Consider the following 27,885-nt stretch of genomic DNA (forward strand, 5'->3'; position numbering starts at 1 on the left):
AGCCCAACTCTTTTATTTTAAGATGAAGAAGCTGAGGACAGACTGTCAAGGGACTTGCCCAGACAAGAACAGTGTTTAAGAAGAGATTTTACAAATTTAAATATTGTACTAATTATAGTAGCTTAAATTATATCACCAAGTAAAAAAAAGCAAAACAAAAAAACCCCAAAACAACATGATGATGATAATGATAGTTCCTATTTATATGGTCCTTTAAGGCTTGCATTTGTAATGATTTTTTAATTTTGTTGGTTATTGGATGTGGTAGCTCACCCTCTGTATTTAATAAGTTTCTTTTTCCACTCATTTCAAAATAGCCTAACTACTTTCTTTATGGACAAAGATGCAGATAAAATGTGGAAATAGTTTGGATTAGAAACTTGTCATCAAGAAAAAGGAGGTGGAAAAATCTCCCTTTCTAAGGAAACTGTTTTCAACTTTTTTTTTTTTTTTTTTTTTTTTGCCAATAATGTTTTGAGAACAGATTTGACTATGAGGCATCTGGGTAGAGCTCTGGAATTGGAGGGAGGAAGACACTATATTCAAAATCATCTACAAGTACTAGCTTTATAATCTTGGTTGAGCCACTTAGTCTCTTGCAGCCTCAGTTTTTTCATCTGTCAAATGGGGATGATAGACCTTCCAAATTTTTTTTTTGGTGTAAAAAATCAAATGAAATAACTTGGCAAAACCTTAAAGTACCATATAAATGCTAGCTGCTACTATTATTATCAGTAAGAATGATATCTTGAGGGAAAAATTAAATGATATCAAACTTTCCAGAGAAGTGAAATCGATGGGCGTTATCTTGAGGGTTTGATTATAGCTGAAATATTGTAAGTAATTATATATGCCATAAATTCACAGATCTTCAGTGGAACAGGTTAGGTTCACAAGACACAATAGTTAATGACTAGAGTATTCTAGTGCTTGATAAACCCAAAGATCCCAGTTTTTGGGATAAGAATTCACTATTTGACAAAAATTGCTGGGAAAATTGGAAATTAGTATGGTAGAAACTAGGAATTGACCCACACCTGACACCCTATATCAAGAAGGACTGAAATGGGCTCATGATTTAGACATGTTTATTATCAATATCATTAGTAAATAAATAATATCTATTTACTAATTCTAATATTTATTTAAATATAGATATGTTATTATTATTGGGAAAGAGGAGGCATCTCTAGGTTGTTAATCTATTAACATTTAATGAACTGGAATGAAAACTCGAGCTGAATAATTACCTATTAACTTGTTAGTTCAAAATTATTACAACATATCCCTAGATCACTACAGGACTCAGGAGAAAAATTAAATATATATAGAAACCAGTCAAGTGGCAAGCTGGTTGATTTATATTGTAAAGTGGCATTTCAGATCCCATATTACATTGCTACATGTAAATGTGTTTGTGGAGGGATCATGCTCCTTCCTTTTAATTATGTTACACATTCATCTAAGTCTTCAATAAAAATATGAAACACAGTAGGATCCCAGAACAGAGCTCCATGGTACTCTATTAGAAATATATGCCTATAATGGAGCAGTAATGAACTGAACTAGCTATGCCCAGAAAAAGAACTCAGGGAGATGACTAAAAACCATTACATTGAATTCCCAATCCCTATATTTATGCACACCTGCATTTTTGATTTCCTTCACAAGCTAATTGTACAATATTTCAGAGTCTGATTCTTTTTCTACAGCAAAATAACGTTTTGTTCGGGTATACTTATTGTGTATCTAATTTATATTTTAATATATTTAACATCTACTGGTCATCCTGCCATCTAGGGGAGGGGGTGGGGGGGGGTAAGAGGTGAAAAATTGGAACAAGAGGTTTGGCAATAGTTAATGCTGTAAAATTACCCATGTATATATCATGTAAATAAAAGGCTATTAAATAAAAAAAATATATATATATGCCTAGATTGGGGCAAATCCATTCATTAATAGCCATATTTGGGTTCTGATTATTCAATAGGTGCTGGTTCTTTTTAGTCCATATCATTTTTATTTTGTATATAAGAAAAATGAAAATTTTTAGCAAATGCTTTGTTAAAGATAAGCTATGTGTGGATTTTCTCTGATCTTGTAAACCTGTCCAAAAAAATAAAAAAGAAATGAAGGTATTATAAACCATTCTTTTAATATAGGTTTTAGCAGTTCAGGACAGTAGGCTATAAAATGCGAGAAAATCATGAATGATTATGAAATGAATCTTAGCAGTGTGTAATTGCTTCTAGATACTCAGCAGGGATGCTGATGAATCAGATAACATCTTAAGAAGGTGTTTATAATAACAATCGCCTATTCTTCTAAATGTTTCCTCTTTTTGTCCAGCTTACTAGCTTTATCAAGTTCTTTGTTACCCCAGCCTGGTTTATTGCAGTAGGAGCTTGTGATTTCTCTTCTGTACCAGTCTGTCTTACATCTTGCTGAAAGATGTTATCTTCTTAATCATGGATCTGATAATCTTATATCACAGTTCAAAAACTGTCTGGGTTTCTAGTTGGTTTTAAAAAGTGGATAAAGTTTAAATTCTTTAGGATAGCATTTAGACTTTGTTACAATCTTGTTCTAACTTCTTTCCAACCTTATTTCTCAAGAGACTAATTTCAAATATTCCCTCAAATATTCACTACCTGACAGACATTGGATGTGTTACTTACTCTCTTTGCCTACATAACTCTGCCAACCTCAAGGGATTGTTGAGATGTGATCAAATTAGGTAATATATGCATAGTGCTTTGCAAATCTTTTTTTTTTTTTTTTTTAACTAGCACTTCATATAATTAGTTCTTCAGTCAAAAGTAGACTACTCAGATGAACATGTCCTGCATTTTCCCATTTCCATGCTTTTATTAACTCCTTCTTTGCCTCTGACTATGGAAAGACACCTTTCAAGAAACAGCTCAAATCTCATCTTCTAACAAAGCCTTACCTGATCAGTGCCATTGCAAGTTATCCTTCCCTTCTTGTTCACTCTGATGCAAACTCAAATGCAATTCAACTCAGCAACTGCTTATTAATTGTCTGTGGTAGACCAGATGGCTGTCTGAATGGAAGCAAACTGACCAGCTCTTCCTTATGTCTATTATTTACAATTGTAAGTACACATTGGCGATATTGGCAACTCCAACCACCAGCAACCAGTGCTTGAGGGATGTTAATTTGGGCAAGATTCAGAACAGGGCTTCAAGGTTCTAAGTACTCTGTACTGAGAAGCTAGAGTGGGCCCTGAAGACCGATCACTATGAGACTCAAAGATCCTGTAGATGTGGGTGTGAGCGCAGGAGGAGGTCAGCAGGTAATTCTGGGTGAACTAGATAGAAATCAAACAGGACTAACCATTTTACTCAAAACACATGATAAGCTGGGACTTGGCCCTGGCATAAAGTATCAATTAGGGAACCAAAGATAGAGAGATAAGTAAGCCAAAGAAGATCTCAAGTAGTATAATAAATTATTAAAGATCCAGAGATCCTCCCCAAAACGGCTTTGAAGAAGAGAGTAATTATATAATTCTCTCTCTCTCTCTCTCTCTCTCTCTCTCTCTCTCTCTCTCTCTCTCTGTAACAGCAGAGACTCAAAGGAAATAAGTGGATTTTTTACAAGGATTTTATAAATACCTACAAGGTAAGAAGCAGCAGGGGGAAAATTAAATTAAAGCTATTGAGAAGAGACTTGAAAAATGAATAAAGAGAAGAAAAAGTGCCAGACCTTACCCACTTTAAAAACTAGAAAAGACAAAAAAGAAATCAATGACTCAACGAAACAGCAAGAAATACTACAACAAAATCAAAAGACTGAAAAAAAAAGAAAGAATCATAAGATAATCTGATTTTTAAAAAATGACCTGGAAAACATGTCAAGGAGAGATTATTTAAGAATCATTGCACTCCTTGAAAACCACAATTAAAAAAAATCTGCAGAAACTATATTTCAAGAGTTTCTGAATGAATACTATTCCAGCTCTTTTTGAACCAGTGAACAAAGTGAAAAGAAAAAGAACCCACCAAACATTTTTTAACAGGATTCTTAAAAGTCCCAGGAACCCCATAGCCAAAATCCAGACTTTCTACATCAAAGAAAAAATTAGTCTTAGTATCTAGAAAGGAATTCATATACTAACAAACTCTAACCAGGATCATACAACATAGGGAAGTTTCTACCAAAAAAAGAGATGTAGCAATACTGTACTCCATAACACAAAAAAGATATAGGCTTGTAGTGCAATTTTACTTGCTTTTTCAAAGTTGAGTAAAATCTTTGGGGAAAAAAATGCGGACCTTTAATGGAGAGAGAACATTCAAGGATTTTAGAGGAAAAGACCAGATTTAAGTAGAAACTTTGAAATGCAAACACAGGAGTCAAGAATTGGAAAGGTAAATTTATTTGAGCATTTGGAAAATGTATAACAATGCCATTCTAGCATTGTAATAAGATTAAAAAAAAAGTGTCTCTTTAGAACTTTAATATCTATTGGATATGGTGAGAGTTAAATAAGATAAAGAAAGGGCAGAGGAATCATTCTGTTCTAAAGGTCTTAAGAGAAAAAAAAGTAAAAAATAAACCATATATAGAAAGGAGAGATAAGATGAAACTTTATATTTCTCATGATTATAGGATATGACAGGAAGAGTGTACTAATATGTAGAAAAGGGTATAGAGAGAGGACATCAGATGAACTTCATTCTTATCTGAACTGGATAAAAGATAATTGACCACACACACATTTTAGTGGAGAAATACATCATATTCAAAGGGAAACAAATGGAAATAGGGAAGAGGAGGTTAAGAGGGAAAATAATATTGGGGAGAGATGGGTCAGATGCAAAACAAACTTCCTGATTCTAAAGGGGGAAAAAATGAAATGCTATGATACCACATGAAATCAGGATAGTGATGATTTCAGACAATCCTGGGAACTATGAACTGATGCAGAGTGAAATGAGCAGAACCAGGAGAACAATTTATACTAGCATAACATTGCAATGAAAAATAACTCTGAAGGACTTAAGACTAAATTGATCAGTGCAGTGGCTCACCAAGATTCCAGAAGACTTACCATGAAGCATGTTACCCACTTCCTAACAGAGAAATAATGGACTCAAGGTTCAGAAAGAGACCTACGTTTTTGGACATGGCCATTGCATAGATTCACTTTATTTGGTTATGTTTATTTTTAATGAGTTTTTTTTTTCTTTTAAGTTTTTTATTAAGAGGTTTCAGAGGAAGAGTGAGGCAAACATTAGCAAAAGTGATATAAAAAAAGAGGACCATTGAAACATTTCTAGAAATAAGAAAAACAACAAAAAGCAAAAAGATGTACAGGCAAGCCAAATAATTTTGAAGATAATATATGGAATTTGTTATGGACTTAGAAATTAGTGGAATGAAATGATGGGTCACAGTTTCATAAGTAATTCTCTTTTTGTGATTATATATATATATATATATATATCATATATATATATATGTTATACACTCTTTTTGGTGTTTATTTTGGTATATATATTTAAAATATATAGTTTATAAAGTATTGGGCATACAAAGATGAAAAATGAGCCTTCCTTTGCAGAACTTACGATTTAATTGTGGGGATGCGGCTTTTCCATAGATTTATTGTGATACAAGTTAGAAATAAATGGTAAACTATTCCAGAATCTTTACCAAGAAAACCCAAGAAGTTCATCTAATGTCCCCTCCCTGTATTCTTTTCAGATACATCTGTACACTCTTTTTGTCATATCCTACAATCATGAGAAATATAAAGTTTCAGCTTTTTATCTCTCCTTTCTATTTGGGGGGGATTTTTACTTTCTCTTCTCTTAAAAAAATGAAGATTCAAATACAACTTTGACAATTGAACAGCAGCACACATAGGTTGAAAGCAGATACTTTCCAGTGGAGGAAGAAGGAATTATGTATATAACTGGTTGGAATCAGAAAATCTTCATATCAAATATGATGTCAGAACTAAAAAAGAAAAGAATGAATCCAACAAAGATGTGAAAGAGTTCATTCCAGATTTAAGAAATGATGTCCACAAATGCTAGGAGGGAGAAGAGGACAATGAGATGAAAAAACATCTGATGATCTGATTTGGATAGAAATTCTTAGAATTTCTTTGAAAGAACACAGAATTTGGAATCAAATGGTCTGGGTTTGAATTCTGTTTCTGCCACTTAAAACCTTTGTCATTTTTTGCAAATCACATCCTTTTTGGACCTCAATTTACTCATCTTATGGAAAGTTACTGAAAGTTTTTGAGGAGGAAAATAAGATGATAATAGCAATTATATTTCTTATATTTATTTTTCATTCTAATTTGAAGTCTAGAATTTCTGTCCTTAGCTTATATTTTATTAGATTATTAATGCCTTGAGAATAAGGACCATGTCTTTGTGCCTAGCTTGTTGTTGTTGTTGTTTTACACTTGGTAGCTAGGTGTTTAATGGGTATTGTTACATAAATGAATAAAAAAAATCATTTTCTTTGATGCGTATGGGAGAGAAAACACTATATGCAGAACACTTTGCAAAGTATGCAGGTGATACAAATGGAATAGAAAAACAGAATACAAATAGAAACAGAAAAGGAAGATAGTATTTTAGTTAAGAAGCTTTTGTCCTAATGTTGGGAGCATATTGGAATAGACAGGGATAGAGCACCTGACCTCGAGTCAGGAAGACTCATCTTCTTGAGTTCAAATCTGACTTCAGACACTGACCCTGAGCAAGTTGTATGACCCTGAGCAAGTCACTTAACCCAGTTTGCCTCAGTTTCCTCATTTGTAAAATGTGATGGAGAAGGAAATGGCAAACCACTTCAGTGCCTTTGCCAAGAAAACCCCAAATGGAGACACAAAGAGTTGGAAACACCTTAGACAACTGAACAATAGCACACATAGGAAGTTTCAGCTGTAAATCAGATGGGAAATCACAATGATTCCTGATAACAATGGAATGATGAAAATTTATTATTGATCTCTGTTGCCTTCAAATGTCCAATGTCTTAATATAAAAGAAGAAACAACTAAATTTCTGAAGAGTTTTTTCAAGGTATCATTAAACTAAAAGTTTAAAAATAAACTAACTTAAAAAGTTAGGTATTTTGAGGAAAGGTTTTAGTATCAGAGGATTTGAAAGCTTTAAAGAACCTAAAGTCATCTAGTCTGGTGGTGTCAAGTTCAAGTAGAAATGGGGACCATAAAATCATATATAAGGCTCCCTATGTACCTCTTTGTTCTTTAGTCATTTCAGTTATATCTGACTATGTGACCCCATTTGGGGTTTTCATGGCAAAGATAGTAGAGTGGTTTGCCATTTCTGGGACTCCTGGAAGCAGCATATTTGACATTGTAGATCTAGTCTGCATTCTTCATTTTATAGATGAGGAAACAGATTTCCAGAAATGTTAAAGATTTGGTTCTGTGTCTTCTGACCCCAAATCCAGTGCTTGACTTTGATCATATTTTACCTCAACGGGTTGTGATGAGCAAAGTGTTTTGTTAATTGTAATGTATTATGTAAATATGAGGTGGATTTTCCCCTCCTCTTGAATGACCCAGTATGGTTTAGTTCCACCCTGAGTAAGAGTTACAAAATTCCTATGACACAATTTCAAAACTCATTGCTCAGAGTAGGTGGCTTACTCAGTCAACAAGTGTTTAAGCATCTATTCTGTCAGGCACTGTGCTAAATGCCATTACCCTTGAACTATAGGTGATGTAGTCACAAAAAGTATTAATAAAAATGTGTACTTAAATCTTAAAAACAACAATAACTAATGGCTCACAAGAGTTCCATGGTAGCAAAATATTCTTCTGACAGGGAAATTCCTGGATTTTCATGAGGCACATGATCCAATTCACTCATCTTTTACAGTAATGGATGGTACCTGAAATCCTTCTTGAAATGGCATAGACGTTGTTTTTCTTTTTCTCCTAGGTTCTGCTGTGCTAGAATACAATGGGAAGTTTCAGAGGTCATGCCCTCCCTGGGAGCTTTTTCCTTTTCTTCGGCTTTTGGTGGAGTGTGAAGTACATAATGAAATATGTCTGCAAAAAACACAAGAGGACCTGTTTCCTTGGATCCAGAGCAGGATTTCAACGTTTGGAAATTATTGAGGGCCTGATCAAAGTCTCCATGTCTTTAATTGGTAAATTGGTTATTTCTCAGATTCCCATTTTTTTTCCATTTAGGTGGCCAGATTCTGGATTGGATTCAAGAGAATGTGGATATGTTATTGTTATTATTATTGTTGTAAAAAGATTAGCATTTTCTTTTAATTGCTCATTCTTAGCATTGTTGAAACAAACTTTGAATGGCAAATTATAGTTTTTAATTGTTGCAGTTTGAGTATGAAAGTTCAGGTCATCCCTTTGGCTGTGAGATCTTCCACTCTGCCCCCCTTTCTTCCTCTCCCTCCCACCCTGTTTCCTGCAATCCCATAATTGATACATTCACAAACTAGACAAGTCAACTTATAAGTTAAGGAACAGGGGCTGATTTGTATTGGAGGATGGATTGTTCTTATGTTAGAGCTCCCTACACTGATAAATTTGCATTTAGGTGTAGGGACAGGCAGGAGACTTCTGATACTGATAGTTTCATCTATTTTTATGTTGATTCTTGTTTAGTTCTCATTGTAATGTCAGAGAAACTGAGGCAAGATAGAGATTAGAGAGTTTTTAATATTTTATTTGGATTTCTGAGAAGGAGAGATTTTCTGGGACCAAAAGGATTGATTTTTGGTCTCAGGGCTGAATCAGACTTTCGTCTCAAAGAATCCAGCAGCCAACGTGAGGTTTCTATGAAATATATATACACATGGCTCTAAGTGCAGGTAAACAAAGGTGGGGGTGGGGGGGTATGGAGTCCAAACTCTGGTGAGTGGGTATTTCCAAGAAGGGGACCATCAATCTGGTTCTGACAGGTTGGGGGGTAGGACCATAAAATTGATAACTTAGGAGAAGTTAGGAGCGAGGAAGTCTGAACTCCCTCTTATATTGAGTTTATACATTTACAATTTATAACCTTAGAGTAGCCAGCCCTAAGTTATATCAGTCCTAATGATCAGGAGGGTTGCAAACAGGGGTATTGAGGCAGAACAATTCAAAGAACTGAGGCAGAACAATTTAGGGAAACTGAGGCAGGACAATAAAAGGGAATTGTGGCACAACATAATGAGTTTAGTGGATGACATTTCTAATATACAAATTCTCTGATACTCTTTTTTTGGGACCTCATATTACTTTTCCATCAATTCATTGTGTTCTGACTGAAGTACCACCTGATGTATCACAGCATTATTATGGGAGAAGCAGAACAGATTTTTTTTTTTACTGTACTTAGTTTGAAGATGAAGAAGCTAAAGCCCAGAGAAGTGATCTCAATTTTGTAATATTAGTTGTTTTTAATATTATAAGAAGCAAATCAAACCCCAAAACAAATTGTTAAAATGATCCATAAAATTAGGAGCTTATTAAAAAAAAAACAATAACATAGATTAGATCATTAGTTAATTTTATTTTTTTAAAGAACGAAAAACCAAATTGCTGATATCATAAATGAAAAGGGTAAATTCATGAATGAAAAGAAAGTAAAAAAAAATTAGAAATCATTTTGCTCAATTATTTGTTACAAAATTGATAAATGAAATGAATGACTCTCTACAAATATAAAATACTCAGATACACAAAACAAAAGAGAAATTTTATTAATCAAATCTCAAAAAAAGAAAGAAAGAAAGAAGAGGAAAAAGCCCTAAAGAAACTTTCAAAGGGAAAAACTCTAGGACTGGAAACATTTGCAGGTTATTTTATCAAATATTCATCAACCATAATTCCAGTATTACATATATTATTTATAAAAATGGGGGGGGGGAAGATTTTGTCAAACTTATTCTTTAAAACAAGTGTGGTCTTGATATATAAACCAAGGAGAGAGAAATCAGAGAAAGAACATATAGATCACTATCTCTAGTGAATACCAAGGTAAAAAAATACAATATTAACAAAGAGGCTTATTAACAAATATTAACAACAAATTAAAAATATTAAACATTGTGATCCAGTTGGATTTATTCTAGGAATGCAAAGTTGGTTTTAAAAAACTATAAATATGAAAATGAAAGACAAAATGGCTTAGTGGATAGAGAACTGGCCTTGAAACTAGAAAAATCTGCTATCAGTTCATACAAGTTTTCACAAGTTTCTACTAGAAGCTTTTCCTGTAAGATCAAAGTAAAGCCATGATTAGACATCATGTTAACATTAGACATTGTTAACAGTATTATTTGATAAAATTCTAGAAATGCAAGTTATATGAATAAGACAAGAAAAAGAAATTGAGATAATAAAAATAGATCAGAAGAAACAAAATGATTGCTTTTTATAGATGACTTGCTTCTTTATTTAGAAAACCATAGAAATTCAACTAAAATTAATTGAAACAATTAATACTTTTAGATAAGTATAGGATACAAAATAAACCCTATCAGCTTTTCTCTATATTACCAACATAACTCAAAAAAAGATAAAAAATCTGTATAATATAGTATAAAATATCTTTGAGTAGATATACAAAGATTCTCATCGGAATCACATAAGTTCCAATTATGAAATTCTTTTTAATAGAAATATATATCTAAATTATGAGAGATTAATTTCCATGGTTGAGAGCATACTAATATAATAAAAATGATAATAATATCTAAGTTAATTTAAAGATTCATTGCCACATCAAACGACCAAAAGGTTATTTTTATAGTAGTAGAAAATATACCAAAATTTCATTTGGAGAAACAAAAGATCAATAATCTTCAGGGGAATAATGAAAAAATGTGAGAAGGAAGGGGACCTACCAGTACCAGATTTCAAGCTATGAGCTGACTACTTGATGACTAAAGTTGTAATCATCAAAACTGTTTAGAACTGCTTAGAAAATAGAGCTTTTTATCAGAGGAATAGATTAGGTGCACCATATACTGGAGCAAACAAAATCTATTGGTTCAGAATTAAATAAACCCAAAGATACAAGCCACACAAACCCTTTCATCAAAACAGTTGGAAAGTAGTCCAGAAGTGACCTGGCAGATAATAGTTTAAACCAACATTTCACATAATATACTAAGATAAGCTTCAAATAGATATATAATCTAGATGCAAAGATCACATCATAAACAAATTAGAAGAACAAGGAGAAAAAGATACTATCTTTTATATCAGTAAGGGAAGAGAACATAGGATGGAAAAAAGAAAAAAAAGTGCTTGTTAAATGAAAAAAATTAACAAAAAGGGACATTTTCATATCTGACCAAGATATAGTCTAATTTTGTGTGACTACACTTACTTCTTGTGAAGAAGGACTTTTTGTGGGAGAGAGTTGGGGTGCAATAAAGCTCAGTGATATAAATGCTAAAAAAGAAAGGAAGAAAAAGTCTGTGGATGAATTATTTAAAAAAAAAACTAGAGAAAAGCTGAAGTTCAGATGGGAATACTGGACAGTGTTTGAACTATGTTAAATTTGAAATCTACACTAAATGCCAAAGTGCACATAGTGGAAATTAATAACTTCTTTTTCTGCTTTTCTCTGTATGGAGAAACATTCAAATTTGTTGCTATTGATCAAATTCATAATCATAAACAAGGATTTTTTTTCAAAAAATATAAAAGCACCCTTGCGTTCTATATGCTCATCAGACTCAATAGCATCCAAGAGGAAAACATCTTTTACTTGCATCCATATAACTGACTGAGTCATCCCTGTTCTTTTATAGCTGTCTTAGCTGAAGAAAACAAAACTATCTGACCCATGCATCTGTAATGTGATTTCACCTTTTCCTCGGTAGAAGTTACCTTAAAGCAAAGTGCCCAGGAAAACAAAGTCAATCTCTACAGGGTTAATCTTGGTAGAACCAAACTTATTCAGAGATGGCCAACACCATATTTTAATGATTAGTTAACCTTTCAGGTTCCTTTCATATCTAAATCTATGCTTCTAAAATGACTGACCTTTTTATTTGCAAAGTCCTAATGTATGTAGGAATGGAGGAATTCCTTTTACCAATGGAGAACCCAACTATCTTTAGCTTAATGGAGCACATAAGTTTGACTCCCAGCTCTTCCACTTACTATTATTACTTTTGTGCTCCACTGCCTTGAGACTTAGAACCAAATCTTAAATGTGGACCTTAGTAATCATCCATCCAGTGACATCAAACTCAAAAAGAAATGAAGCACACTTTCTAAGGGTTCCTATAAGTCACATACTGACTTAGAAAAGCACATATTAACATTATCTATGTCCTACTGTACTTTTATTTATTTTGTTAATTATTTCCCAATTATATTTTATTCTGATTTGATAGCACTCTGGGCTGGTTGTGACTTCAATGAGAGAACCTGCTTATTTGACATTTTTAGTTTTAGCATTGTAAAGATGAGAAAACTGTGAGAGACTAAATGCCTTATCCAAAGTCAGCAAGGTATACTCTCTTTCATGTTGGAACATTATTATTTGCTGGTTGGAGTCATCCTCATCATAACTTTGTAATAAAGAGATCCTGGATCCATACTCTTGGTTTTTAGAAACCAATTTTAAATCTTTTCCTTCCTTGCATGGCAATGAGATGCCTAGAAGGGGAAATACCAGTGAAGGACTATTTCCTTGTCCACCCTAAAAGACAGAATTGATAAAGACAAGGTGTGGGACTTATGAATTGGTATTGCCTTATTATAGGCAAGGTCAAAGAAAGGACCTTTAATTTTTGTTTGTTTGCTCCCATGTAGGCATGACAGCAGAACAGTTTGTTCCTGATGGACCCCACCTAAACTTATACAATTATGAAGAGAAACACTGGGATCACCTCATGAGTTGGCAACACTCAACCATGTATTTCTTCTTTGGACTCTCAGGATTGGTTGACATCTTGTGCTTTACCATCCATGCACTGCCAGTTTCCTTAAGCAAGATGATGCTCTCAAATGCCTTTTTTGTGGAAGGTAAGCTTGAGAGGGTATTTTCCTTCATCCAACACTCATTATTAGGAATTATATATATATATATATATATATATATATATATATACACATATGTATATGTGAGTATATACACTTATATGCAATCATGTATTAAAGCTGGAAGAGCTCTCCAACTTCTTAATTTTATGGATGAGGAAATATTTTGCCTTCAAGGAGAGTTATAGTTGATTTCTCAGTGCAGTCCTATGAGATAGGATGGCATTATTCAGTCCTATCTTTAGAGCTGGAAAGGGATCATATTTGGTCTAATTTTCTCTTTTTATTTATGAGAAAACTGGCTCAGAGGTTACTTGTCCAAGGGCACATAGGGAGGAAGTAATCAAACCAGGATTTGAACTCATGTGTCTTGATTCCACATTTAACCTTCTTTTAATTGCTATTGATTCTTAATAATAGCTTTTGATTTTCAAAATATATGCAAAGATAGTTTTCAATATTGACCCCTGATAAACCTTGTGTTCCAAATTTTTTCCCTTCCTTCCCTTCCCCCCTTCCCTAGACCACAAGTAATCCCAATATATGTAAAACATGTGCAATTTTTCAATATATTTCCATATCAATTGCTACTGCTTCTTTTTCATTTTTTATTATTTTTTTTTGAAGTGCTAATGTTACCTTTTTTGTATCAGTTATTTCCTGATAGGCACATACCTATTCAGTTATCCACTAGCAAACATCTATTAAACAACAACTTTGTGCTGTAGAAAAAAAGATTAAAAATCAAACTTTTCTAATCCTGAAAGTTTCTGTTATATCAGGGTAAAAAAACATGTACATATATAAGTGAACAAGAAATATTTATACACTGAACACATTTCAGGTAAGAAGGAGGAGAAGGAATATAAATGAAGGACAATTAGGAAAATGCTTTGTATAGTAGGCAGCCCTTGAGCTAACTCCTTTGGCTGGGAATTAGCAATTCTAAGAAGTTCAGGTAAGGAGGGAGGTACGTACAAGCTTGAAGGGAGGGTGGAGAGCAGGCAGTCTGAACTAAGAATGCTGTGTATGCAATAGAAGTCCAGTGCCAATCCTTTGTAACAATGACAGTTAAACTGAACCAGTTAATCCATTTAGCACATGTGATGCATGGGAACCATTCTGTACCCATAGAGCTCCAACTTTCTACAAAGGGGAGAAAAGTGGTTTTTTAAAAAATTACATGTTATCCTAGACTAATATTGGAACATTGAAGTTCATCAGCAGATGCCTTTCTCAGTAACGTTTTCATTTACATTATTGCCATTGTTACATTACATTACTGCATTATTCTTTTAGACTGCTCTACTTGGTATTCAAAACCCTTCATAACCCAGCATCCTTCTATCTTTCCAGTCTTCTTACACTTTCCTCCCTATCATGATCTCTGATCCAGTGGAATTGACCTCTTAGTTGTTTCGATTGCCTTAAATGCTCTCTCTCTCTCCTTTTCTCTGTCTACCAGCTTTCCTGGCTTTCTTTAAGCTTTAACTAAAATTCCATCTTCTTCAGGAAACCTTCCTTAAGTCCTCTTAATTCTAATTCCTTCAGTCTGTTTCATTACTTTCTATTTATCCTGGATGGTCAATTGGTAGTACCAATGACTAGAGTAATGAGCCTGGAATTAGAAAGACTCATCTTGGTGAGTTCAAATCCCCCCCTCAAGTATTTGCTCCCTGTGTGATTCTGGGCAAGTCATTTAACCCTGTTTACCTCAGTTTCTTTTCTATAAAATGAGCTGGAGAAGGAAATGGTAAACTGCTTTAGTATTTTTGCCAAGAAATTCCCAAATGGAGTCACAAAGAATGGGGCATAACTGATATGACTGAACAACAACATTTATCCTGGATTTAGCTTGCTTTGCATATATTTGTTTGCATGTTGTCTCCTCGTCACATTGTAAGCTCTTGGAGGGCAGGGACTATCTTTTTTTCTATTTTTTTTTTTTTGGCAAACCCAGTGCCACTGAATTGTGCTACCTTTCAGATTCATGCAAGCCTTCCCAGGTTCTCCTCAATTCATTATTGTCTATGAGACAAGAATATTCCTTTGCATTCATGTCATCTATTTTTTTTTTTTTTTTTTTTTGCCATTCCCTCGTTGACAGATACTCACTTAATCTCCAATTTTGGCTACCTTAAAAAATAAACAAAAACACAAAAACCCCACAAAAAACCTAAACCCAAACCCAAAACCCCAAATCAAAAAATCAAACAAAAATAACACTGAGAATAGTTTTATACATCTTTCTTCTTCCTCCTCTTTTCCCTCCTCTTCTTCCTCTTTTTCTTTTTCCTCCTCCTTCTCCTTCTCTTCCTCCTCTTTTCCCACCTCACTGAAAATAATGAAGCATTTCAGCCTTTAGTAGAACCATAACAAATTAGTGGTGTTCCACATCCCTTTTTTCCATCTCTTTGAGAAACACCTGAAATGAATGTGTCTGGAAGGCAGGGAAATTAGTCTCATTTATCTTGGAATCTGCCCCCAATCACCAAGCTTAGTTCTTTGCATGTACTTGTGACTTGTTTGCTAATTATAGCACTTTAGTTTTGCCCTGATATTATTATTATTATGTCCAGTTTTGGAGATAACACAAAGATGAAAAAGAGCTAATCAATAGTTATTACTCATAGCATCAAAGTTACAAGAGACCTTTTACTGGTGTGGGTATCAGTCTCTGTTAGTCTCCTGAGCCTTGGAGGTTTTCTTTGATCTTGATTTTTGGAACTAGAATTTTCTTCCATTATTATATAATTGAAAAGATAAAGTATTTTCTTTTCTAGGAAGGATTTTTTTTAAGTATAGGGAGTCAGAGTCAGCATCATGTGAAATCAAAGTGTGGTCAATGAACTATTTCTTGATGAGACAAGATGGAAAAAAGGAAGAAAAAGAAAGCACCATTAGATTTTAAAAATCCAGTATGAATGGATGTGGCAGTGAACTGGAAATATAACACACCAAGTTTGGATGGTGTATATGTGAAGGCAAGCCTCAAAAATACTTAGGGATTACCCCTGGCAACTCCTACTTCAAGTTCAGCATATTTCAGGGCTGTTCTGTTTCTGCCATCTGACAATATCTAAAACAGGCTAAATGTGTATAAATTTACATGAGGGTTGAGTAAGTGTGTGTATGAATATTTATAAGAGAAAGATACAGACGTACATAATAGTGGCAAGAATGATAATGATGGTAATAACAACTGGCATTTATATTGCACTTTGAGGTCTGCAAAGTACTTTATATATGTGACTTAATTGTCACAACAATCCTGTGAGATAAGCTCTCTCTGTCTCTCTATTTTTCTTTCTTTGTCTCTGTCTCTGTCTCACAAACCAACCCCTTTGGTGGTAAAGCATTAACATGAGTTTTGGCTTCAATTCAAATGAGAAACATCTTTCTTTCATCCATCAGGTTTTATCTTCTATTTCCACACCCATGGCCGGGCCATGCTAGACATATACATCCATCAGCTGCTTTTCCTGTCCATCATTGGTGCAGCAATCTTTATATTCATGGAATTCTTCTTCCGGAGCAACATAGTTCTAGAGCTCCTCCGATCAAGCTTTGTCTTGCTTCAAGGAAGCTGGTTTTGGCAGGTAAGCCAGTGCTTTTATTTACCAGAGGCAGTATTTGCATATAGAGAATGATGTACTTAATGCACATTTTTGCATTGGGGAACCTTGCCAGGTCAGGAAGAAACCCTTTCCTGGGGATTTACAGGGTTTCAGTTGGTATGCCCAAAGGGCTGTAAAAGTATGTATACTCTTTGAATCAGCAATGTCACTACTGGGTCTGTGTCCCAAAAAGAGCTTAAGACAGGGAAAAGCACCCTTATGTACAAAAATATTTGTAGCAGATCTTTGTTGTGGCAAGGAATTGGTGAGTAGATATACACCAATTGAGGAATGGCTGAATAAGTTAAGATATTTGAATATAATGGAATATTACTGCTCTGTACAAAACGATGAGCAGGCTGCTTTCAGAAAAGCCTGGAAAGACTTACATGAATTGATGCCGAGTGAAGTAAGCAGAACATCGCACACTGTAACATCAAGATTATGTGATGAAAAACAGAATAGAGAAAAGAAAAACAGAAAAGGTAAACAAAACAAAGTAAAACGTTGTTATATACCCAGAAAAACATCAGGAAGGATTCAAAATATATAATAATAAATTATCCATTCAAGAAAGGGTATATAATAGTAGAAAAATTATATTCATATATGTCCATCTCTTCTTGACTTCTTTTTAGGCTTGTTCTCTGCTATGAACTTTTTTTACTTTATTCTTTTTTACCTGTCATTGCCCTCTCCTAAGCAGGCTAGAGTTAAGTACAAATATATTTATATATACATATATAGATATATACATGTACATATACATTTCACACCCATTCACAGACCTACACACATATAAAACATATCTATTTGTATACATACATACATAGAGTAACATGCATACATATCTATGTATATGCACATTTACCCATATGTAAACATGCATCTAAAACAATATTAGTATGACTGACATATAATGTAGATTTCTCTCTGTAATGCCAGAGAAACTGAGACAAGATAGAGGTTAGAGAGTATTTAATATTTTATTAATATTTAAAAATATTTAATATTTATTAATTTGGGAGAGATTGTTCTGGGGGCATGCTGCCCCCAGGGCTGATTTCTAAAGCATCCAGCAGCTAATGGGTGCTTCCCATGAAATATAGTTGCACTTGGCTCCAAGCTACCAGAAGCTAGTTCGAGGCAGAGGCGGAGTCACAGTACTGAGAGTGGGAACAGGACTATCAATCCGGTTCTGACAGGGTGGGGGGTGAAACCATAAATTCTTGATGACGTAGGAGGAGTTAGGAGCCAGGAAGTCTGAACTCCCCCTTATTTTGAGTTTACATAATGACAATTTATAATCTTAGAGTAACTAGCCCTGAGTTATATCAATCTTAATGAGCCAGAGGTGGGGGGGGAGGGGGGGAGGGAAGGGCTTTGCAACTAAGGGTATTGAGGCAGAACAATTCAGGGAAACTGAGGCAGAACAATTAGGGAAACTGAGTCAGGACAATAAAAGGGAACTGTGGCACATCTCTTGATTGAATCTTTTTATTTTGACTTAAAGATCAATGATTACTAAATATAGTTTTTTTTCCTAATAAATTCTAGTCCTGATCCCTGTTGTAGTGTCTGTGTGTGTCTCTTCTTTCCTCTCCCTGCTAATTCTTCTGCTTTAATTCTGTTCCTTAACTTGCCTCGCTTTTACTTAATCTCCCCCTACCAGGAATCCCTCCCTTGTCTTCTTCCTCTAATTTCTGCTTCCCCCTCCATCCATCCCTCTTCCATTCTTTCTTTCTTTCTTTTTTTTTTGAGAAAGTGGGTAAGTTTTTTTTTTTTTTTTAATTATAGCTTTTTATTTACAAGATATATGCATGGGTAATTTTTCAGCATTGACAGTTGCAAAACCTTTTGTTCCAACTTTTCCCCTCCTTCCCCCCAACCCCTTCCCCCAGATGGCAGGTTGACCAATACATATTAAATATGTTAAAGTATAAATTAAATACAATATGTATACATGTCCATGCAGTTATTTTGCTGAACAAGAAGAATCAGACTTTGCAATAATGTACAATTAACCTGAGAAGGAAATAAAAAATGCAAGCAGACAAAAATGGAGGGATTGGAAATGCTATGTAGTGGGTTTCACACTCATTTACCCGAGTTCTTTTGCTGGGTGTAGCTGGTTCTGTTCATTATTGAACAAATTCCAATATTTCTTTATAAATTTTGGGGGTACTATACACTTCATGATATATATGTAATGTTGCCTATTTAATCTATTAATTAGATAAAAACCCTGATGTGAATGAGTCCTCTTCCCCCCACTAATACCTCTGTGTCTATTCCTTCTCTTTATCTCATTTGTATAACATGAATTCTATTTTTACCTTTTTTACTAGATAGTTTTGCTTTTTAGAGTCAGATCATACTCAACGCTGCCCCAATCTTTCTTTTAAGCTACCTAGTTGTTCATGTCAATCTTAAACATTTCAGTTTCCATGTTAAAAAAACAAAACAAAACACAATTTGTCTGTTTTAAGTTTCTTGAAATTGATATTGGCTCTTATATATTAATTTTCTATTGAGTTCAAATTTTGTTGAAAGTCCTGAAATCTGCAAGTTTGTTGGATGTCCATTTTTTTTTTTCATTCAACATTGTGGATAATTTTGTTGGGTATGATATTTTTGGTTGCAGGCCTAGTTCTTTTGCTTACTGGTATATATGATTCCAGGATCTGTGCTCTTTTATTGTGGGTGCTGCTAAGTAGTGTACAATTCTAATTGTAGCTTTGGCATATTTGAACTTTTTTCCTAATTAATTTCAAAATTTTCTCTTTGATTTGGAGGTTTTGAAATTTGGCAATAGTGTTCCTATGTGTTTTCCACAAAGGATCTCTTTGAGGTGGTGATTGCTGGATTTTTTCTATTTCTGCTTTTCCTTAATGATATATCATTCTAGGACAGTTTTATTAGATTATTTCTTGCATTACTGTGTCAAGATTCTTTTTTTGGTCACAACTTTCAGACAGTTTATTATTCTTATATTTTCTTTCCTTGATCTGTTCTCCATACCTGTTGTTTTTCTAATAAAATGTTTTACCTTCTTTTATTTTTTCATTCTTTATAATCTGTTTTGTTATTTTTTTGTGTTTTATAGCTTCACTGGCTGTTCCTTGCCCAATTCTAATTTCATCTTTAAGACTGTATCTCCTTTTCTAGTTGTTAACTTTCCTTCCCCAAAACTTTGTTTTTCTTGGATGGTTTTTATTTTTATTTTTTTAGTTTTTCCTTAATGATCCTCATTTGATTTATAATTCTTTTTTGAGTTCTATAAATTCTGTCTGGGCAGGGAGCCATTTCACTTTTTTTTTTTTTTTTTGGCTTTTTGGCTGAGGCAGTTGAGGTTAAGTGACTTGTCCAGGGTCACGCAGCCTGACTTCAGGGCTGGTGCTCTATCCACTGCATCACCTAGCTGTCCTGTCAGTTCATTTTTTTTTAAAAACAAGAAGTATTAGAGTAAGCTCCTCTAATTGTGTAGTGGGAGGATAGTACCTCTAGCTTAATTTCAGCTCTCCCCTCTGCCTTGGGAACCCCAAAAGAAGAGCTTCGTCCTCCTGCAAATACTTCATTGTCCCTCTGCTTCTGCATTCACCAAATGTGCTGGTGCCTTCTTGTCCAGGGCCACATCTCAGTAGCACAGCTGGGTATGGCATTTCTAATCAGAAGTGGTACCCTCAGGAGAGGTGAAAGTTTCTCTGGTTCCTGCTGAGGCTTCAATCAAACCCAGCTATCCCCAGAGGTCCTCACTTGGTGTTTGTGTGGAGCTAGCTTGAATTTTTTGCACTTTATACTAGTGAATCCCTGGCCCGGAGACTTTCTTGTGCCTAATAGAGGGATTGGAAATGCTATGTAGTGGTTCACACTCATTTACCCGAGTTCTTTTGCTGGGTATAGCTGGTTCTATTCATTATTGAACAAATTCCATTATTTCTTTATAAATTTTGGGGGTGCTATGCCCTTCATGATATATATGTAATGTTGCCTATTTAATCTATTAATTAGATATTATATTTTCTGCCCAAAAGTCTTTGATTTTCACTAGTCTGCATTCTTCCTGAGGCACAAATTTGTTCTGTTTGTGGGAGAAATCTGGAGAGCTTGAAATTTGCTGATTTTAATCTGCCAGCTTCCTAGAAATCTCCAATTCAAGACCATTCTAATAGAGTTGAGGAAGAAAATGCCATCCACATGCAGAGAGAAAATTATGGAGACTGAATGTGGATGGAAGCATACTATTTTCACTTTTTTTGTTTGTTTGTTTGCATTTTCTTTCTCATGTTTTTTCCTTTTGTCTGATTTTTCTTTCACAACATGACTGATAATGGAAAATGAATTATATATATATATATATATATATATATATATATATATATATATAACTTATTTTAGATTGCTTGCTGTCTTGGGGAAAAGGGAAGAGAAAAAATGTTGAAACTCAAAATCTTACAAAAGTGAATGTTGAAAACTATCAATACATGTAATTGGAAAAATAAAATTCTGTTGAAATTTAAAAAAAATAAAAAGAAAGCAGTTTCTATTTATAAGGAATTTACAATCTAATAGAAGGATGAAACAGTCCAGGTGATTATTTCTTTGTATTCTGAAAACCAATTTAACTAACTTCAGATTGATCATTAGGTGACAAATTTTCAGGTAGACAAACTTAAAAAGATTATTGATTTCTGTTGTTTTCATGTCATCTTCGTTTCAGAATGTTGCTATTCTGTTATTCAGCAAAACATTCTTATAACATGTATTTTTTTTTAATAATTATAACTTTTTATTGACAGAACATATGACTGGGTGATTTTTTTTTTTTTTACAACATTATCCCTTGCACTCACTTCTGTTCCGATTTTTCCCTTCCCTCCCTCTACCCCCTCTCCTGGATGGCAGGCAGTCTTATACATGGTAAATATGTTATAGTATATCCTAGATACAATATATGTGTGTAGAACCTAACAGTTCTCTTGTTGCATAGGAAGAATTGGATTCAGAAGGTAAAAATAACAAAAATGCAAACAGTTTACACGCATTTCCCAGTGTTCTTTCTCTGGGTGTAGCTGATTCTGTCCATCCTTGATCAATTGGAACTGAATTAACATGTATTTTTAAAAGCAATTGAGTCTTACTACATATAATATTCTATACTTTGAGCTCCTCAGTTCTGTAAAGAGGACCTCTTGAAGACAGTCTACTAAGTTGGAACAGTTGAGATTTGTATAGAGTAAGTACTCATAATGACAAAATTAGAAATGATATAGATATGCATATGTAATAAAGAACACATTAATGACTAACATACCTACACATAAATGCAGGGAGGTGGAAAAATGATACACAAATCTGAGCTAATTAAGGGAAGAATTCCTGGAGTGCATTCAATTTATAGAAATTACTGATATGGGCCAAAAAATGTTGACAAAAGTCAATTCACTGAAAACTTATGGTTGAGTTATGAGTTTCAGTTTCATGAGTGATAAATAATAATTTCATAAGTAATAAGCAAGTATGGGAGACTTTGGGAGCAGGTAGATGGTTCTGTTAAGTCAACAAGAAGAATGTGACAATTTGGACAGAAGTCTGTTGAATGAGAGGTGGAGGAAGTAGAGACTGGGAAGAAAAATATTAGAGTTAGAGTTATTCTGAAGAAAAAAATCAGTCATTCAAATCTGTCACTAGTAAGCATTTATTAATTAAAACCAACAAAAACCATCCCTGCCCTCAAGGAGTTTACATTCTTCTCAGTGGAGAAATGTACATGTATAATTACATATAAATCATATACAAAATAAATATAGGATAATTTTTGGGGGGTGTGGGAGGTAGCAATAGAGCTGGACTTTGAAGGAAGTCAAGAGAGAAAAAGATAAGAAGAAGGCAGGAATGAAGTGCTGTCCCAACTAGATAGTGTAGTAGATAGAGCACTAGTTCTTTTGAAAGATCCTAATTCAAATCAAGCCTCAGACACTTACAAGCTGTGTGATCTTGGGGCAAGTAAATTTTAAATCTTGCCTGCCTCAGTTTTTTCAATTGTAAAATGGGGATTCTAATATCACCTATGTCCCAGAGTTGATATAAAGATCAAATGAAATAATAATTATAAAGCACTTACCATAAAACCAGGTATATGGTAAGCATTATATAAAGGTTAGCTATAATAATTATAGGAGGAGGAGGAAGAGGATTATTATTATAGGGGTAGTAATAGCACCTACCTCCCTGTGAGGATCAAATGAAACAATATTTGTAAAGAGTTTAGCACAACACCTCGTACATACTAGGTGCTTAATAAATGCTTATTCCCTTCCCTCCCTCAGATAATTGAGTGTTGGTGAATTTTTTCAGCTTAATTGGCAGTGTTTTCGCCAGGAAACTTAAGTACAGGAAATTTAGAGATGGAATATAATATAAACAAATATTGTATCAACTAAATGATTAAGTTTAGAAAAGAGTGAATACTGGACTAATTTAAGGCTTCTGCCAATCAACAAAGGCAGACCGAATCCTTTTAATGTTTATTATTAGTAAAAAGTATTTGACTTTAGATGCAACAGGAAATTTTTTCAGGCTTATTATGGATATATTCACTTTCCTTATTCTATTTTTTATTTCTTTCAGTGATTTTTATTAACTTTAAAAACAAATACTTTTATTGAGCCATAGTCTCATCTTCCTGCCAAAATAGATATAAACACTGTTCCTTTGTTCCTCTCCCCAATCCAAAAGTGTCCTGGAGCTCCTGCTCCTCTCAGGCATGTGGTAGAAAGTTTGTTGGCTATAAATAGCAATGCCAGTGTGTTTCTGTATTGGTAGAGGGAGTTTTCTCATCCAGAGTTCCCCTCTGCCAGTGAAGCCACAAGGCTGCCCTTTCCTCTCCCACATATGGTTTAGAGAAATTTTGTTTTCATTAGTAGTAAGAATATAGACATTCTCCATTACAGCACTAGTTCCCTAGAAAGGATGATTCTTTTTTCTTTTTTTTTTCTCTTCTCCTCTCCTCTCTTCTCTTCTTTTCTTTCCTTCCCTCCCCCCTTTCTCCCTCCCTCCCTTTCTTTCCCTCCCTCCTTCTCTTCCTCCCTCTCTTCCTTCCTCCCTCCCTCTCTTCCTCTCTCCCTTCCTTCCTCCCTCCTTCCCTCCCTCTCTCTTTCTTTTTTCTCTTCCTTCTTTTTTTCTTTTTCCTTTCTTCCTTCCTTTCCTCTTCCCTTTCTTTCTTTCTTTCTTTCTTTCTTTCTTTCTTTCTTTCTTTCTTTCTTTCTTTCTTTCTTTCTTATCAGCATCTAATACAGTATTTCTGTTAATTGTTATGCTTGTCATATTCTTGTCATACTCTGTTATGTTACTAATTGATTAATATGCTTCTTCAAGATAACTCCACTTCTTTCCTCATCTTCTATTCACTCAGTTTTTCCCATATTATAAAAATAAATCCAAGTTCTAACAACTCTCTGGATATATTATATTTCGAGCATATACATTTGAAATGATCTTTTTGAATAAGACCTCTCTGTGAATCAAGGCAGCAGGGAATACTAAAAACAAAGCTTATAAATCTTAAAGTGCTATATAAATGCTAGCTATTATTTTATTTTTTTAAATAACTTTTTATTGACAGAACCCATGCCAGGGTAATTTTTTACAACATTATCCCTTGCACTCACTTCTGTTCCGATTTTTCCCCTTCCTCCTTCCACCTCCTCCCCTAGATGGCAAGCAGTCCTATACATGTTAAATAGGTTACAGCAGATCTTGGATACAGTATATGTGTGCAGAACCGAACAGTTTTCTTGTTGCTCAGGGAGAATAGGATTTAGAAGGTATAAATAACCCGGGAAGAAGAACAAAAATGCAAGCAGTTTACATTCATTTCCTAGTGTTCTTTCTTTGGGTGTAGCTGCTTCTGTCCATCCTTGATCAATTGAAACTAAGTTAGATCTTTTTGTTGAAGAAATCCACTTCCATCAGAATACATCCTCATACAGTATCGTTGTTGAGGTATATAATGATCTCCTGGTTCTGCTCATTTCGCTCAGTATCAGTTCATGTAATTCTCTCCAATCCTCTCTGTATTCGTCCTGCTGGTCATTTCTTACAGAACAATAATATTCCATAACATTCATATACCACAATTTACTCAACCATTCTCCAATTGATGGGCATCCATTCATTTTCCAACTTCTAGCCACTACAAACAGGGCTGCCATAAACATTTTGGCACATACAAGTCCCTTTCCCTTCTTTAGTATCTCTTTGGGGTATAAGCCCAGTAGTAACACTGCTGGATCAAAGGGTATGCACAGTTTGATAACTTTTTGGGCATAGTTCCAAATTGTTCTCCAGAATGGCTGGATGTGTTCACAATTCCACCAACAATGTATCAGTGTCCCTGTTTTCCCACATCCCCTCCAACATTCCACGTTATCTTTCCCTGTCATTCTGGCCAATCTGACAAGTGTATAGTGGTATCTCAGAGTTGTCTTAATTTGCATTTCTCTGATCAATAGTGATTTGGAACACTCTTTCATATGAGTGGTAATAGTTTCAATTTCATCATCTGAAAATTGTCTGTTCATATCCTTTGACCATTTATCAATTGGAGAATGGCTTGATTTCTTATAAATTAGAGTCAATTCTCTATATATTTTGGAAATGAGTTCTTTATCAGAACCTTTTACTGTAAAAATGTTTTCCCAGTTTATTGCTTCCCTTCTAATCTTGCCTGCATTCGTTTTGTTTGTACAAAAACTTTTCAATTTGATATAATCAAAATTTTCTATTTTGTAGTCAATAGTGATCTCTAGTTCTTCTTTGGTCATAAATTCCTTCCTCTTCCATAAGTCTGAGAGGTAAACTATCCTATGCTCTTCCAATTTATTTATAATCTCATTCTTTATGCCTAGATCATGAACCCATTTTGATCTTATCTTGGTGTATGGTGTTAAGTGTGGGTCAATGCCTAGTTTCTGCCATACTAATTTCCAATTTTCCCAGCAATTTTTGTCAAATAATAATGCTAGCTATTATTATTCCACTTGTAAATAATTGGGAATTGATTTTGGAGAATAGATTTATGTCTATGTTGTTTCCTTTGACAGGAAGAATACAATTCAATTGTGTTTTCCTAAAGAAAAAAAGAGAAAGAATTCTGCTTTCTTATAGAGAGCATTTTGTATTTTGAATTTTGTAGAATGGCACAGGGACAAAGATGTCAAGACACTTGCTAATTGTACCTTATCTTTGATTGTAATGATTTTGCCTCCTATAGTTCCATGACTTTAAACTTATGGACATCTTTAAAATAAAGAGAAAAGAAAAGGGAGTTCTTTTAACATTTTTATTGTAGCTTTGTATTAGTACTGCCAACAGGAAGGAAATATCTACAAGACCATTGGTTCTATTAGCAGACTTAGAAAAGAACAGGTGAATCATACCCTCCTTTGACATATAAAGAATGCATTTAATTTAATTCAGTGAACATTGACCATCCAGGTGCCAAAATGGAATTACAAAGATGAAAATGAAAAAGCTTCTCTCTCAAAAGAGTACTAAGATTATATTTGTTGATGAGTCCATATTTCCCGAAACTCTGCTCTTGGACCAAAGAGGAAATCTGAGATTGTTTTCAAGCATTAATGTTGTAACTCTTTTAATATTTTCTTTTCCTCTACAAATGTCTAGACTGTGTTCCTTTTTTACCTGATAACCAGACCAAATAATAACTTTGAAATATTTGAGGTCTTAAAAAAATGCATTGCATAACCAGGACTAAAGGAAGCATGCATATTATCAGAAAATGAAGGCCTCAGCTGCAGCTTTTCTGAAAATCCACCTGTGAGAAAAATGTTCAGTTCCTGAAAATTTGTTGTTGCTTAGGTGGTACACTTCCTCTTGTATATGAATACTCTATACCAGAAGCTTTATCTTTATTATGTGCTTGCCTTAGCATCTCTATTTTTCAAGATTCTTTTTAAGATACCTCAGTGTCTAGGGAGTTCATGGCTGTACTTGCAATCTTTACAGACAATGGTACATTCACACACATAGGATTCGGAGGTTTAGAGATTATCTAGACCAGATGTTCTTAACCTTTTTGCATGTCCCAATTCCCTGCCTCCCTTGAATCATCCCATCTACCTCTGTTCCTACTGTAAAGATATAGTGATGGCCAGTGATCCTTTTTCACAATAAAGTTTTAAAATCAAGTATACACACACACACACACACACACACACACACACACAGGACTACAAGGGATTTATGAATCAGGAAACTGGGCCTCTGGGCAGAGGTATTGTGTGAGTGTGTGTGTGTGTGTGTGTGTGTGTGTGTGTGTGAGAGAGAGAGAGAGAGAGAGAGAGAGAGACAGAGAGAGACAGAGAGACAGAGAGAGACAGAGACAGAGAGAGAGACAGAGAGAGGAAAAGAAAAGAGAGAGAGAAATAAAGAGAGAGAGAGAGAAACAAAGAGAGAGAGACAGAGAGAGAGAGAGAAAGAGAGAGAGAAACAAAGAGAGAGAGAAACAGAGAGACAGAAACAGAGATAGGGACAGAGATAGAAACAGAGAGACAGAGACAGAGACAGGGACAGAGATAGAAACAGAGACAGAGAGAGAAAAGAAAAGAGAGAGAGAGAAATAAAGAGAGAGAGGAAGAGAGAGAGAGAAAGAGAGAGAGAAAGAGAGAGAGAGAGAGAGAGAGAGAGAGAGAGAGAGAGAGAGAGAGAGAGAGAGAGAGAGAGAGAGAGAGAGAGAGAGAGAAAGAGAGAGAGAAAGAGAGAGAGATTGGGGGAAGGTGTTGACAGGAGGTGGAGATCTTTTATGAGCTCTTCCTTCTTTCTTCTTACTACCATTTGATAATATCCATCTTCTCCACAATAGGTCTCCATCATACATTATATAAATGGATAAGTTTGGGAAAGAAGTCGGTAGCAGATTGATGTCTATCTGATTTTCTTTATAACACAAACCTGAGATGCTATATCACATCCCTTCTTGTTGTCCTCCTTCCTCCTTTCATAGAAGGTAGTATTAGGAGGCAGATTCTCATTTTTCAGATACCAAAGACCAAACAGTTGGTGCTTTTGAGATGGGAGATGTAGATTATTGTCCATCAGATGACTTTTCTTTTTAAAATTTTATTCATTTTCAATTATTGAATATTTCTTTCCCTTTCATTTTTCCCTTAACCAGTGAATTAAAAAAGGAAAGAAAGGAAAAGGAATACATAA

General features: G+C 34.4%; 1 protein-coding gene across 12 annotated transcripts in view; it reads left to right on the top strand.

The window, feature by feature from the left end:
* TMEM45A (transmembrane protein 45A) overlaps positions 1–27,885 on the top strand; it is a 91,078-nt gene that overhangs the window by 40,665 nt on the left and 22,528 nt on the right. For 4 of the 12 annotated variants that reach the window (XM_023498971.2, XM_031959572.1, XM_023498970.2 and 1 more), the window contains 3 exons: positions 7,962–8,172; positions 12,806–13,018; positions 16,448–16,632. In XM_023498971.2, the coding sequence (XP_023354739.1) occupies positions 7,983–8,172; positions 12,806–13,018; positions 16,448–16,632 (588 nt within the window). In that variant the 5' untranslated portion in view covers positions 7,962–7,982. Of the gene's footprint in view, positions 1–3,588; positions 3,646–7,961; positions 8,173–12,805; positions 13,019–16,447; positions 16,633–27,885 lie in introns of those variants that run through there. The other 8 variants (XM_031959581.1, XM_031959579.1, XM_031959580.1 and 5 more) reach the window with 3 other exon arrangements.

This window comes from Sarcophilus harrisii, chromosome 3 (assembly GCF_902635505.1).
Source record: "Sarcophilus harrisii chromosome 3, mSarHar1.11, whole genome shotgun sequence".
NCBI classification, from domain to species: domain Eukaryota; kingdom Metazoa; phylum Chordata; class Mammalia; order Dasyuromorphia; family Dasyuridae; genus Sarcophilus; species Sarcophilus harrisii.